Source organism: Orycteropus afer, unplaced genomic scaffold, assembly GCF_000298275.1.
Source record: "Orycteropus afer afer isolate SDZICR_OR568_19922 unplaced genomic scaffold, OryAfe1.0 scaffold00117, whole genome shotgun sequence".
NCBI lineage: Eukaryota > Metazoa > Chordata > Mammalia > Tubulidentata > Orycteropodidae > Orycteropus > Orycteropus afer.
Genome location: NW_006921704.1, coordinates 2116044 through 2132184, shown reverse-complemented (window position 1 = coordinate 2132184; position 16141 = coordinate 2116044). Strand labels below are relative to the sequence as shown.

General features: G+C 39.1%; 1 protein-coding gene across 1 annotated transcript in view; it reads right to left on the bottom strand.

Moving 5' to 3' along the window:
* UGGT2 (UDP-glucose glycoprotein glucosyltransferase 2) overlaps positions 1–16141 on the bottom strand; it is a 601530-nt gene that overhangs the window by 131833 nt on the left and 453556 nt on the right. The window contains exon 27 of the mRNA XM_007944010.2: positions 5343–5532. Coding sequence (XP_007942201.1) covers positions 5343–5532 — 190 coding nt within the window. The remainder of the gene's footprint in view (positions 1–5342; positions 5533–16141) is intronic.

Here is a 16141-nt window from a genome sequence, read left to right as displayed (position 1 = left end):
AATAATAGTAAAAAGGACAAAAGTATTAATAATAAAAGTAGTTTTAAAACAAATACAAGCAAACTAAACATCAGAAAAAAGAAAGAGAAAAAGAAAAAGAAAACAATTGGTGGAGGACAGAGCAGGGCACCCAGCCTCCATCTGAGCACAAAGACTGGGATGGAGTTCCTGCACACCCAGAAGGTGGGTGGGAGTGGGGCATGGCTGCACCTCCACTCACCAAGTGGGTGTGCAATGTAAGAGTAACAAGAGGAATGTTGCACCTTTTCAGTCGTGCAGTTCTGGAGTGTCCTTGGGGTTACTGGCAAGTGATCCTGTCCTTAAGACCCTGGAATCTAGTAGAGTGCTGTCTCTTTAAATATCCAAAATGGTCAAGCCACTTGTAAACATTCAAAATGGCGGCACCCTCCAGACCCATAATTGTCCACAGCTCAGCCCATCTTCCTCTTTACAGCTGCTTTCCCTTTTATTCCACAGCCAGCAGAGCAGTCCTCCGTGAAGCCTCTGGCTAGCAGGGCTGATTTTTAGGTTAATTCTTAGGTTCTACGACCACTCTGGAATCTCCAAGCTGTCTGTGCCATCAGGATCCCTCAGGATCGCTGCCAGACTGCAGCTCCATATTCTCCTTTTCTGGTATTTTCATGCAAATTCTTCTGTTAGTTGTGGTTTAGTCCACTTCTTTATCCTTCCCTTCAAGGCTGAGGGGTCCAGGATTATCTCCTGTGTCTGTGTTAATTGGTATCCCTTTTCTTTGTTGAAGAGGGTCTGTGCAGTCTTTCTCCCTATTCCCTATCTTGGAATCCTCCCTTCATTTTAAGCTTTCTTGTAACCACTTCTGTCACCTTTAACTGTGTTATAGCACTGGTTTACCATAAAGTCTTTGCAGCTACAAGCCTGTGAACAACTGCCCAATAAGAGAAAATATTGTGGATCAAGCTTTTTGTTCAAGTATTTGTAGAATGTTCACAACATCATCATAAACAGAGAAGACTGAAGTTGTCAAGGATTTCATTTTACTTGGATCCACAATCAATGCTTATGGAAGCAGTAGTCAAGAAATCAACCGATACATTGCATTAGGCAAAATCTGTTGCAAAGGATCACTTAAAAGTGTGTTAAAAAGCATAGATGTCACTCTGAAGACTAAGGTGCGCCTGAAAAATTGCCGTGTATTTTCATATGCATGTGAAAGCTGCACAATGAATAAAGAAGACTGGAGAAAAGTTAATGCTTTTGAATTACGGTGTTGGTGAAGAATAATGAATATAACATAGACTGTCAGAAGAACGTACAAACCTGTGTTTGAAAGAGTTGTTGTTAGATGCCGTCGAGTCATGTCCAACTCATAGTGACCCTATGCACAGCAGAACAAAATACCACCCGGTCCTGAGCCAGCTCCATGATCCTTGCTATACTTGACCCCATCGCCACAGCCATTGTATCAATCTATCTTGTTGAGGGCCTTCCCCTCTTTCGTCAACCCTCCACCTTACCAAGCATGACATCCTTCTCTGGGGAATGGTCCCTTCTGACAACATGACCAAAGTAGGTGAGATGAAGTCTGGCCATTCTCACTTGCAAGGAGCATTTTAGCTGTACTTCCTCCAGGATAGATCTCTTAGTTCTTTTAGCAGTCCATGGTACTTTCAGCATTCTTCACCAGCACCACATCTCAAAAGCATCAACTCTTCTTCGGTATTCCTTATTCACTGTCCAGCTCTCACATGCATATGAGGTGATTGAAAATATCATGGCTTGTGTCAGGCACACCTTAGTCGTCAAGGAGACATCTTTGCTCTTCAGCACTTGAAAGAGGTCCTTTGCAGCCAACTTGCCCAGTGCTATATGTCATCTAATGTCCTGACTGCTGCTTCCATTGGTGTCAATTGTAGAACCAAGCAATGTGAAGTCTTTGACAACTTCAAACTTTTCTCTATCATGATGCTGCTTATAGGTCCAGTTGTGAAGATTTTTGTTTTCTTTATATTGAGATGTAATCCATACTGCAGACTGTATTCTTGAATGTTCATTACTAAATGCTTCAAATCATCCTTACTTTCAACAAGCAAAGTTGTGCCATCAGTGTATCGCAGGTTGTTAATGATTCTTCCTCCAATCTTGATGCCACGTTCTTCTTCATATAGTCCAGCTTCTCGGATTATTTGCTTAGAATATAGATTGAATAAGTGTGGGGAAAGGATACAACCTTGATGTACTCCCTTCTTGATTTTAAACCATGTAGTGTCCTCTTGTTCTATTCGAATGACAGCCTCCTGGTCAATGTACATGTTCCTCATGAGTACAATCAAGTGTTTGGGAATTCCCATTCTTCTCAATGTTATGCATAATTTGTCATGATCCACACAATCAAATGCCTTTGCATAGTCAATAAAACACAAGTAGACATCTTTCTGGTATTCTTGCCTTGAGCCAAGATCCATCTGACAGCAGCTATGATATCCCTTGTTCCATGTCCTCTTCTGAATCCAGCTTGCACCTCTGGAAGTACTCTGTCAATATATTGCTGCAACTGTTTTTGAATTATCTTCAATGAGATTTTACTTGCATGCGATATTAATGATATTGTTCTATAATTTCCACATTCTGTGGGATCACCTTTCTTTGGAATGGGTACAAATATGGGTCTCTTCCAGTCAGTTGGCCAGGTAGCTGCCTTCCAAATCTCTTGGCATAACCAAGTGAGTGCCTCCAGCAGGGCATTTGTTTGTTGAATCATCTCAATGGGTATTCCGTCAATTCCTGGAGCCTTGTACTTCGCCAACTCCCTCAGTGCAGCTTCCACTTCTTCCTTCAGTACCCTTGGTTCTTGATCATATGCCACCTCCTGAATTGGGTCAAGATCTACCAGTTCTTTTTGCTGCAGTGATTCTCTGTGTATTCTTGCCATCTTCTCTTGCTGCTTCCTGCATCATTCAATATTTTGCCCATAGAATCTTTCAATATTGCAACTCGAGGTTTAAATTTTTTCCTCAGTTCTTTCAGCTTGAGAAATGCTGAACATGTTCTTCCCCTTTGGTTTTCTAACTCCAAGTCTTTGCACATTTCATTACAGCAATTGGCTTTGTCTTCTTGAGGTGCTCTTTGAAATCTGTTCAGCTCTTTTATCTGTCATTTCTTCCATTTGCTTTAGAGACTCTCTGCTCAAGGGCAAGTTTCAGAGTCTCTTCTGTCATCCATTTTGGTCTTCTTTACTTGTCTTTTAGTGACCTCTTGGTTTCTTCATGTCTAGGTCTTGTTGTCATCCCACAATTCCTCTGGTTTTCAGTCATTGGTGTTAAATGCATGAAATATATTCTTTAGATGGTCTCTAAATTCAGGAGGATTATATATTCAAGATCATATTTTGGCTCTTATGGACTTCTTCTAATTGTCTTTAACTTCAAGTTGAACTTGCATATGAGCACGTGATGGTCTGTTCCACAATCAGCTCCTGGCCTGGTTTTGTCTGAGGATATTGATCTTTTCTATCTCCTCTTGCCACAGATGTAGTTAATTTGATCTTGTGTATTCCATCTGGTGAATTCCACATGTATAGCCACCATTTGTGTTGTTGAAAAAAGGTATCTGCAGTGAACAAGTTGTTGGTCTTGCAAAATTCTAGTATGTGATCTCCAGCATTATTTCTGTCACCAAGGCCAAATTTGCCAACTAATGGTGATTCTTCTTTGTTTCCAACTTTTGCATTCCAGTCACCAGTGATAATGAACACATCCTGATTGCATGTTTGATCAATTTCAGACTGCAGAAGTAGACTGCCCAACCTTCCTTCCAAGGAGTGGCTGGTGGGTTTGAACTGCCAGTCACTACAATTTATAATTTCTGTCTATTCATCTTATCTATGAAGATATAGGAAATTATCTCCCTATACTTGGATTTCTAACTTTAGAAATAGAGCTATTATTCATTTTTTTAAAAATCACTGAATAGGTTTTTTTTAAAAAAATATTTCTGTATTGGCCACTCACACCCAAAAATGTTTAGTCAATCTCAATTATTTAATAGCTGCTGAAATTTTTCATCAGCATTCTGAATTTAAAGATCTATTCTAGGTTATACTAATTAACCCACTACAAACTTTTCACAATTTTGGTTAGGGTATTTAAAGCTACTGATACATATTTATACACTCTCTTAATAAATATCCAACAGAAGTTTCTTTTACCTATTTTATTGACATGGTGAAAACAGGAATTAATTCTTGCCATAGTATTCTCATTTAGTTTTAGATGATTTTGGCAATTTGAGCAACTTTTCCTAATGAATTTTATTATTTTGCTGCCTTCTATTTTTTCCCCCTGGCTTTGAAAGACCAATTTCAGAAGACTACTATGACTGAGTTTTAGGTTATTATTTTTTTTAGTTAGTTAAAGTTGGGGTTAACTGATGAATATGTTCCAAGAAGTTAATAGGATCCCACAAAATCGACTCATGAGTGGAAAAGAAAAAAAAAAAAAAAAACTTGTCTAGAAAGAATATCTCTAGACAAGTGATAGTAGGTAAGAATCATAAGGAAAAGGCTTTGAACAATCTAAACCAAATAATCCTAGGTAAAATGTTTTTGCCTGGGTCAGGAGAATGGCTACATTTTAAAGGAATAGTCACTTAAAGGAAGGGGCTGTGCAGAACCAGGCAAGAAAGGGGAATGTGAGGACTAGTCTTTAGATAAACATTTCTAACTTTTTTTTTTGTGTGTGTGGACTCCACATTTCATTTCCTGTTCTGAGTTCAATGTTTAGAAGAGTCAGTATATTTAAAAATATCCCTCCCCTTCTTTGTGCTGTGGACTGACTGGTAACAGCTGGGAAAGACATGCCTATACCAGCAAAGGTCAAGTTGTGAGGAGAAGCAACACACTAATCTGCAGTATATATGTGAACTCTATTTACTGTTTTCTACTCTAATCTAGTTAGGAATGCTTTCTCTAGATAAAAGCTGTGAGGCAAAACCAAGTCTGAGATGAAAATGTTCCTCTCTGAGTTAAAAACAAAATATGAAGGGCAAAACATATACTTAATTACATTATTATATATTGTCATGTATCCATTCCCATTTTTACATCATTCCTTTTAGAAAAGCATTTTTTAACTAGTTGTCGGAAGCAGCAAAAAATATAGAAACCTAGAAAAATCAAGTTACTGATTTGGGAAGTTAAGGAAACTTAAAGACTGACTGAGGACCCAGAATCACACAGAAGAAAATTCTATAGTATTCTTCTACAGTATGAGTATCTATATGATGATCCTTCACTGTCTATAATTATAACAGCTGATAAGAATTTATCTTATGCTTCTTTCTTTATATAACTTCACATGATAACTTACATCCTTTAAGTGAATATTATCAAGGTCACAATTGCTGTATACTGTTTCAACCAACCAGCCTTCTGGAGTAATCATGTTTAGGGTTAGAAGGGGTGATTCAGGGATATCCAGGAATTTTGCCACTGGTCCAAGAGAATGAATGTCATTGGCCCCTGACATCAGTTCTGGTTCCAGAACAAAACGGTAAAAGCTGTTGAGAGAACATAAATAAAAATAAATACTATAACCAAAATTGAGATTATTATGTACTAAAACATTTTAAAACAGAAAATAGCTTAATAACACAATTAGCAAGTCTTAGATTAAAAAAAAAAAGACTGAAAGCACACTATAATGCAGAAGGGTTAACACTTGTAATTGGGACACAATTATTATTTTGTTGATATTATTTAAGAGTATGCATATTACATACCTTTGTTAATAACTTATTAATAGACAATATTAAAATTTCTTTAAAATATACTGACTTATGCAGGCTTTAGTAGTTTAATTTATGTATGATTTGCATTCATTCATTGATTCTTTTTCAAAGTTAACTATGATGCATTTTTTAGCTATTTTATTAGTTCTCAACATACAAATAATATGAAAAGAAATGATAACCAGTGTAATTGTTGGTTAGAGGTAATTCTTGGCTTAAGTTTTTGAAGAACCACCAACTGTTTCCTAAAGCAGCTGCACCATTTTACAAACCCATGAGGAAGAGATGAGGGTTCAAATTTCTCCATACCCTTGCCAACATTTGTTATTTTCTATTTCTGATCATGTTGTTGTTGTTGTTGTTATGTGCCATTGAGATGGACCCGACTCATAGTGACCCCTCTTTGGGTTGCCAAGGCAGTATCACTACGGAAGTAGATTGCCCAACCTTCCTTCCGAGGAGTGGCTGGTCACCAGAAGTTGCACTGATTCACTCCAATTACTTCTCAATTTCATTTATTTTATCTTGCAGTTCCAATATTTATGTTTGGTACTTTTTTTTTTTTAATACTTTCTACCTCCTCACTGGAATTCTCATTTTGTTCTTGTATCATTTTTCTGATTTCCTTTTTAGTTCATTGTCTGTATTTTCCTTTGTGGTTGCTAGGTGCCATCAAGCTGTCTCTGACTCATACACACAGCAGAACAAAACACTGCCCGATCTTATGCCAGCCTCATGATCCTTTCTATACCTGAGCCCACTGTTGCAGCCACTGAGTCTATCCTTCTCATTGAAGGCCTTCCCCTTCTTTGTTGACCCTCCACTTTACCAAGCATGATATCCTTCTCCAGGGAATGGCTCCTTCTGACAACATGACCAAAGTAGGTGAGACAAATCTGGCCATCCTCTCTTGTAAAGAGCATTCCAGCTGCACTTCTTCTAGGACAGCTTTCTTAGTCCTTTTAGCAGACCATGGTACTTTTAGCATTCTTCTCCATCACCACAACCCAAAAGCATCATCTCTTCTTCAGTCCTCCTTATCCATTGTCCAGCTCTCACATGCATAAGAGGTGACTGAAAATGCCATGGCTTGGGTTAGGTGCACCTTAGTCTTCAAGGAGACATCTTTGCTCTTCAGCACTTGAAAGAGGTCCTTTGCAGATTTGCCCAATTCAATATGTTGTCTGATATCTTGACTGCTGCTTCCATTGTTATTGACTATAGAAAAACGTAATATGAAATCCTTGACAACTTCAAACTTTTCTCCATCCACCATGAAGCTGTTTATTGGACCAGCTGTGAGGATTTTTGTTTTCGTTATACTGAGGTGTAATTCATACTGCAGACTGTAGTCTTTAATCTTCATCAGTAAGTGCTTCAAGTCATCCTCACTTTCAGCAAGCAAAGTTATATCATCTGCGTATCACAGGTTGTTAATGAATCTTCCTCTAATCCTGATGCCACATTCTTCTTCATATAATCCAGTTTCTTGGATTATTTGCTCAGCATACAAGTTGAATAAGTATGGTGAAAGGATATAACCCTGATGCACTCCTTTCTTGATTTTAAACCATGTGTTATTCCATTGTTCTGTTTGAACAATAGCCTCCTGATCTATGTACAGGTTCCTCATGAGTACAGTCAAGTGCTCTAGAATTCCCATTCTTCTCAATGTTACCCATAATTTGGTATGATCCACACAATCAAATGCCTTTGCATAGTCAATAAAACACAAGTAAACATCTTTCTGGTATTCTTTCCTTTCAGCTAAGATCCATCTGATATCAGCAATAATATCCCTGGTTCTACGTACTCTTCTGAATCCAGTTTGCTTTTCTGGAAGCTCTCTGTCAATATGCTGCTGCAACAATTTTTGAATTATCTTCAGTGAGATTTTACTTGCATGAGATATTAATGATACTGTTTGATAATTTCCACATTCTGTGGGATCACCTTTCTTTGGAATGGGTACAATTACGGATCTCTTCCAGTCAGTTAGCCAGGTAGCTGTCTTCCAAATCTCTTGGCATAACCGAGTGAGTGCCTCCAGTGGGGCATCTGTTTGTTGAAACATCTCAATGGGTATTCTGTCAATTCCTGGAGCCTTGCTCTTTGCCAGTTGCTTCAGTGCAGCCTCAACTTCTTCCTTCAATACCACTGGGTCTTGATCATATGCCACCTCCTGAAACGGATGAACATTGACCATTTTTTTTTTTTTGGTGCAGTGACTCTGTGTATTCCTTCCATCTTCTTTTCTTGTTTCCTGCATTATTCAATATTTTGCCCATAGAGTCTTTCAATACTACAACTAGAGGCTTAAATTTTTTCTTCAGTGTTTTCAGCTTGTGAAATGCCAAGCGTGTTCTTCCCTTTTTGTTTTCTAACTTCAGATCTTCTTTGCACATTTCATTACAGTAACTGACTTTGTTCAAGCTGCTCTTTGAAATCTTCTGTTCAGCTCTTTTATCTTGTCATTTCTTCCACATGCTTAAGCTACTCTCCACTCAAGAGCAAGTTTCAGAGTTTCTTCTGACATCCATATTGGTCTTTTCTTCCTTTCTTGTCTTTTTAATGACCTCTTGCTTTCTTCATGGATGATGTCCTTGATGTCATTGTATCATTCCTCTGGTTTTTGGTCACTGGTGTTCAATTCACCAAATCTATTCTTTAGATGGTCTCTAAATCCAGGAGGGATATAGTCAAGATCATATTTTGGCTCTCATAGACTTGTTTTGTTTTCAACTTTAAGTTAAACTTGCATGTGAGCAGTTAATGGTCACACAATCAGCTCCTGGTCTTGCTTTGGCTGATGATACTGAACCTCTCCATATTCTCTGTCATGTTTTCCTTTAGTTCCTTTAATACTATTTCAAATATTATTTTAGTATTTCATTTTAATTTTCAGTGTTGTTTTAAAGTCCTCTAATCTACCCATTATCCAAGATTCCATGGAGACAATTTGTTTCTCTTTGTAGTTTTCTTTTGATTGGGCCACTCTTTCCTGTTCTTTGTAAGACTTGGTGATTTTCTTGCTGTTGCTGTTGAAAGTAGGACATTTGAATATTAGAATCTTTAACTCTGGAACTTAGATTCTTTTCCTTCTCCAGAGTTGCAATTATTTTAAGTCAATGAAGGGTAGACTAGCTGACATACTCAGCAATCTCCTCTAATCATTTTTGGAAATATGGCTCTCCCAAATGTGTGTGGATAAGAAGGGCTATGTTTTGGAGCTGATTCCTAACTATGTTTCAAAGGAGATTTCCTTGAACTTCAGTAAAAACAAACAACAGAAAATATCTGATACTCCCACTCCTCAGGAATTGCTGTTATTACTCAATGCAGGCAGCATCATTTAGTAAGTCTCCAAGCTATTTTTTGCAAAGTACATATTCTAGTTCTGTTATCTCTATAGTCAGTCAATGGTCTGTCTGCCTTTGTCAGTGGCCTTTTGGCTCTGCCTCCAGGGAAAATCTGCTTCTGTGCATGGGCTGAAACTATTGCAGTGGTGTACACTCATCCCTCAAGGCACCAATCCAATTACGAAAACTGTGTTACCCAAATCATTGGAGGACAAAGTCTCCACTGTCCATTCAGGCACCAACCAGCCTGTCAGAAGGACAGGCTGCCATACCAACGACTGTGGCAAGGCTAACTGGAGAAATGGTGGCTGGTTTACCACTTATCAAATACTCCCCTGGTTGATTTAAGTGCCTTCTCTGGCTCCAATGTTTGAAAACAGTTGGTTCTAAATGCTATTTCAAGAGCAAATATATGGTACTTTTTAAAGGTCTAAATTCTGCAAAAAATTTTCACACCAACCATTCTCCTGTGGCCCTCATTCTCACTGCCATCAAGTCACTCCTGACTCACAGTGACCCCTCCTTGGGTTTCCAAGGCAGTATCTCTATGAATTAGATTGTCCAATCTTCCTTCTGAGGAATGGCTGGTGGGTTTGAATCATCAGCCTCTGGTTAGCAGTCAAATGCCTTAGGCACTATGCCATAATTAATCAATCCCAGGTGATTCAGGATAGTCACAGCTAGTGGGCATTGCTAGCTGCTCTCTTGCCTCATTTCTGCAAAAGTGTGAAACCTGGGTAAATGGAGAGGATTGAGACTTTTCCACCATCCAGGCAGCCCTGAGCCAGCCTGCCAGAAAAAGCTAAGTGTGTTCCCCACACTCTTGAGACAAAAAAAAGTGTGGTTCATGGTTCACAGCTGGTGCTGCCAGCACTATTATAGCCCCTGCTACTACAGTAGCAGAAAAGGAAAGGTGTCCATGGTATAAAACAAAGTTTTCCTAACATCTGATAGTTGGCTTTTCCTTGATTCATTGCTTACTTAGGTGCTGAAAGTGTCTGACTAGTTTCCAGAGTTCTGAGACCATGGGTTCCACAATTTCTTGTTGATTTTTATTCTGTTTTTATTGTGGGCAAATACGAGCAAGCACTGCTTACACCATCATCTCGTGGGATACAATGTGTTACCTTATATAGTCTTTCTGGGCTTGGCATTGCAATTGCCTGAGAGGATTGGTTGGGCATAAATCTACTAAATGACTGACTGAATAGCAATCTGTCTAAGAGGACTGTTGTTATTATGTGCCGTCAAGTCAGACCCGACTCATAGCGACCCTTCCTTGGGTTGCCGAGGCAGTATCACTATAGAAGTAGATTGCCCAACCTTCCTTCCGAGGAGGGCTGGTGGATTTGAACTGCCAGCTTTCTGGTTAGCAGTCAAGTGCCTTAGGCACTATACTATCAGAGCTCCTAATCCAGAGGATAGTTAACTGAAATCTGCCAAGTGATTGGCTGAACTATAATCTGCCTAAGAAAACTGGTTAAGCCAAAAAAATTGCTCTTACTAGAAAAGTCATGTCTTGAAACTGACAATATAATGACCAGTCCCACAGAGGTTCTGGGGGACCTCCTGATCAACAAGAGTCTGAAGTGGAGGGCCATTAAAACACAGGGTCTCTACATTGAGAAGCTCCTAGACTCAGTAAAGTGCTTTACACAGTTAAAAGGCTGTAACAGTGAGCCATAACAGTGAAGATCATGATAAATGTTGGTGGCAAGAATGGTGGAAGTGGGGCCAAAGAGACAGCCAGCACAGCAGAAGTGAGCAAAGACGCTTGGGAGATCTGGTGCAGGGATGTGCACACAGCAAGGCAGAGCTGGTGGCACAAACCTCAGTAGCAAATGGTATGTGGCCCTAACCAGCATGGCAGGAGTTATATGGGGCCCAGAAAATGTAACATAAGACTCAGAGGGAGGCAGCAGCAGTGTGAACCAAGAACCTGAACTGTGGTACATATGCTGACACGAGCCATGGCATGCCCACCCCATGACAGAAAAATAGACATCAGTTTCCGAGATGTCCAGGCCCCTCTCTGACAAAGTGGACCACATATAGAAGGCCTAGGGAGACCAGTTCACCATAAATCTGTTCCTCTTGTTTACTATTTGCTTCCTGTAAATAATAATAATGGCTTTCAATTGCCAACACTTTGTACATGTCTTGAGTGTTTGGCTTGATCATACCTGATGGATGCAGCACCCAGGGAGTAGTTGATGTCACTGGGTGGAATCCTCATCTTAGTAGTCTATTGCTGCATGGAATTTTGAGGTACCCTGTATGTACAACACATCTTGTCTTTGGCATCATTTTCTAACTGTAATTTTGATTTGCATTTCCTGAGGAGCTCTGGTGGCATAGTGCCTAAGGCATTTGACTGCTAACCAGAAGGCTGGTGTTCAAACCTATCAGCCACTCCTCAGAAAGAAAGTTGGGCAATCTACTCCTGTAGTGATACCACCTCAGAAACCTAAGGAGGGGTTGCTATGAGTAGGATCTGACTTGACGGCAGTGAGTTTTGTTTTGCTTTTCGATGACTAATGATGTGTACTGGTAGAAAAATAGACCAGTGGAAAACAACTGAGAACCCAGAAATAAATCCATCCACCTATGGACACCTATCCATTAAATGGGACCAAAGAGATAGTCTCTTTGACAAATAATACTGGCAAAAACTGGGTATCTATTTGCAGAGAAATGAAACACGATCCACATCTCAAACCATATCAAAAAAATAACTCTAATGCATCAAAGACCCCAAAATAAAACCTAAAACTATAAAGAACAGAAGAAAAAATACCTAGGCACCATAATTCATGGCAAAAATAGACTATGAAACATAAATAAAAACGCACAAACAGCAAACATAAACTAGGCAACCAGGACCTCCTAAAAATCACATATGTATGTTCATCAAAATATTTCACCAGAAAAGTAAAAAGAGAACCTAAAACCTGGGAAAAAATTTTTGGTGACAGCATATTGAACAAGGGTCTAATGTCTAAAATTTGTAGAAAACAGCAATACCTCAAAAAATAAAAAGACAAACAATCCAGTTAATAAATAGGCAAAGGACAGATTTAAACACAAGATATATTCAGGTGGCTAACAAATACATAAATAGATGCTCTCACGATTACCCATTGTTAATGTAAGATGCCTTTGAGTCAGCTCTGAATCACAGCAACCCTGTGACCTGTGAGCATCAAGTTATTGTTGTTAGTAGGTGCCGTCGACTTGTCTCCAACTCATAGTGACCCTATGCACAGCAGAACAAAACAGTGCTTGGTCCCGTGCCAGTTCCATGATCCTTGCTATACTTGAGCCCATCATTGCCACCACCACTGTGTCAATCCATCTTGTTGAGGGCCTTCCCCTCTTTCATCAACCCTCCACCTTACCAAGCATGACACCCATCTCCAGGGAATGGTCCCTTATGACAACATGACCAAAGTAAGTGAGACAAAGTCTGGCCATTCTTGCTTCCAAGGAATGTTCCGGCTGCACTTTCTCCAGGACAGACTTGTTAGATCTTTTAGCAGTACATGGTACTTTCAGCATTCTTCACCAGCACCACAACTCAAAACCATCAACTCCTCTTTGGTATTCCTTATTCATTGTCCACCTCTCACATACATAAGAGGCAACTGAAAATACCATGGCTTGTGTCAGGCACAACTTAGTCCTCAAGGAGACATCTTTGCTCTTCAGCACTTGAAAGAGATCCTTTGTAGCCAATTTGCCCAGTGCTGTACGTCTTCTGGTGTCCTGACTACTGCTTCCATTGTCGTCGATTGTAGAACTAAGCAATGTGAAGTCTTTGACAACTTCAATCTTTACTCCATTTATCGTGATGCTGCTTATAGGTCCAGTTATGAGGATTTTTTCTTTTTTGCAATGTTCCCTCCCCTCCTACCACTGGCAACCAGCAAAGAAACTTTCTCTCCATATAGAAACCTTTCCTTGACCCTTCCCAACAATGAACTAATACTATATTTGTCCTTCTGTGATTGACTTATTTCACTCAGCATAATGTCCTCCAAGTTCATCCATATTATGCAGTGTTTTGTACACTCTACATTATTCTTTAGTACTGCATAGCATCCCATTATGTGTATATACTATAGTTTGGTTATCCACTCTTCTGCTATAAATCTCAGAGAGAAATCTGTTGCCAGATATGTAATTATCAGCAAGTATGAATTTGTTGCTGTCATTTTTGTTATGTGCTTTTTCGTGGTGTTGATTTCTTTGTTCCATATACTTTTCTATGCTGAGTTAGTTTTGTTTATGAATCATGTCATCACTTCCTTCATTGCTACTGTTTTAGTAGTTGCTGAATATTTATGCTGGTCCTCTTTGTTGACATGAAGGTTTATAATTTTTCTTTGAGGTTACCCTGTGATTTAGAGTTTTCTTTCCAAGTTTAGAACAGTCCGTTCTATCTTGTAATTGTCTTGATTTCCCTACCATCTAGATGTTCTGTAATGACGGATTTTTCCCTCTTTTTTGGTTTGTAGTCATCCTCATTTGTCAAATGATATCTCTGGTTCCCTGTTTACAATCTTGTAGGCTTATTTACTCTGGATACTTCCATAGCTGGGTTGGTTTCTGAGTTAAATCATCATGTGTGTTAATGGTCAGTTGTTGTTGGCTGTTGTTGCTTCTCTGTCCAAAGGGTACCCTTTAGCATCTCTGGTAAGGTTGGTCTGGTTTTAACAAATTCCCTTAATTTCTGCTTATCTGGAAATGTCCTAATTTCACCATCATATTTGAGGGACAATTTTGCTGGGTAAATAATTCTTGGTTGGAAATTTTTCTCTTTCAGTGTTTTATATATACCATCCCATTGTCTTCTCGCCTGCATGGTTTCTCTTGAGAAATTCGATCTTAGTCTTATTGTTTGCCCCTTGTAGGTAACTTTTCGTTTTTACCATGCTGCTCTCCTGATTCTTTCTTTGTCTTTGGTTTTGGTAAGTTTGATGATGGCATGTCTGGGTGATTTTCTTTTGGGGTCCATCTTTTTGGGGTTTGTTGGACTTCCTGAATGCATATATTCTCATCTTTCATCATACCAGGAAAATTCCAACAAATCTTTGGCCATTTTCTCTGTGGTTTTATTTGTGTCTTCCTGTTCTGGAATTCCAATTGCACATAGATTATTCCTTTTCATGGTATCCCACATGAACCTTGGGCTTTTTTCATTTTGTTTTGCTCTTTTTTCTGATTTATCCCTTTCCAAAGAAGTGTGCAAATATTTGCCTTCAATCTCCCCAATTCTGTCTTCCATTGATTCAATTCTGCTTCTTTGCCCATTCAATGTCTTATCTGTTTCTGAAAATTCCATATTAATCTTCTGCATTTCTGTGTGTAGATTTTGTATCATTTCTGAGTTTTCATTTATTTTGTCATTTTGCTCTTGTATTGTCTTTCGAAATTGTTCTAGGGTTTTCTCTGTGTTTCCCTTGATCTGTCTCTCAATTTGTTGAAAATACCTAAATATAATTCTTTTGAATTCTTTATCAGGGAGTTGCAATGCTGCATATTCCTCAGGGATATGCTTTGGTTCTGTATCCTGGTCCCTTGTTTCTCCTGCTTTATCTTGCTTCTTTGTGTGGACTGTGATGCTCTGTTGCATCCAAGGCATTGTGACATTTTTTGTGTTTATATTTAATTAGTGATTGTATATTGGAGTGACTTGCCCATGATTTTCATTTTCTTTGTTTTGTTTGTATGTTATCTATGCAAGCAGGGTACTGTGCTGTACTCTTCTATTTGCTAGCGGGCAGCACTTATACATTCATCACCTGTCTCCTTTCCTGTTGTCAGCCTCTCATATGTCTGCTAACCCTGGCAAATAGAGCCTATTCTTAGGTCCCTGGAATCTGAATGAGGATGCTATCACTTTAAAATCCAAAATGGTTGCCACTTGTAAAGATTCAAAATGGCTGCACCCTCAGTCAGTTTAAATATCCAAAATGGCTACTCCTTGTAAACATTCAGAATAGCTGCACTCTCGGTCACTTTAAATATCCAAAATGGCCACCACTTGTAAATATTCAAAATGGCTGTGTCCTCCACACAGCAACAGCTCAGGTTATCTCCCACCTTGCTGTTTCCCTTCCTAGTCATAGGCCACTAGCGCAGTCATCCCTGCAGCCCTTGGTGACCAGGGCTGATCTTTTTTAGGTCAATTCTCAGGTCCCAACATCACTTGGAACTATTCAGGCTGTTGGTACCATCAGAGTAGCTTACAGTCTGCAGCTCCAACCATCTCTGTACTCACTGTTTTCATTCAGGTTTTTCCACTAGTTGGTACCTAATCTACTTCTGTATAGCTCCTTTCAAAGCTCAGGGCTCCAGGATTATCTTCTGTATCTCTGTCAATTGGTTTTTCTTTTCTTTGTGGAAGAGGGTCTGTGTCACTTGTCTGCCTATTTCTCCATCTCACTGGAAGTCTCCCAGTTGTGAGGATTTTTTTTCTTTTATATTGAGCAATCCATACTGAAGACTGTATTCGTCAATCTTCATCAGTAAGTGTCTCAAGTCATCTACACTTTCAGCAAGCAAAGCTGTGTCATTAGTGCATCACAGGTTGTTAATGGTTCTTCCTCTAATCCTGATGTCATGTTCTTCTTCATATAGTCCAACTTCTTGGATTATCTGCTCAGTGTACAGATCAAACAAGTATGGTGAAAGGATACAACCCTGATGTACTCCCCTCTTGATTTTAAAGCATGCAATGTCCCCTTGTTCTATTCAAACGACAGCCTCCTGGTCTATGGACAGGTTCCTCAAGAGTACAATCAAGTCTTCTGGAATTCCCATTCTTCTCAATGTTATCCACAATTTGTTATGATCCACATAATCAAATACTTTTGCATAGTCAATAAAATGCAAGTAAACATCTTTCTGATATTCTTTTTTAATATTTATTTATTGTGATTTGGGTGAAGATTTACAGAGCAAATTCACTTTCCATACAGCAGTTCACATATACTCTGTCTCATGACATTGACCAC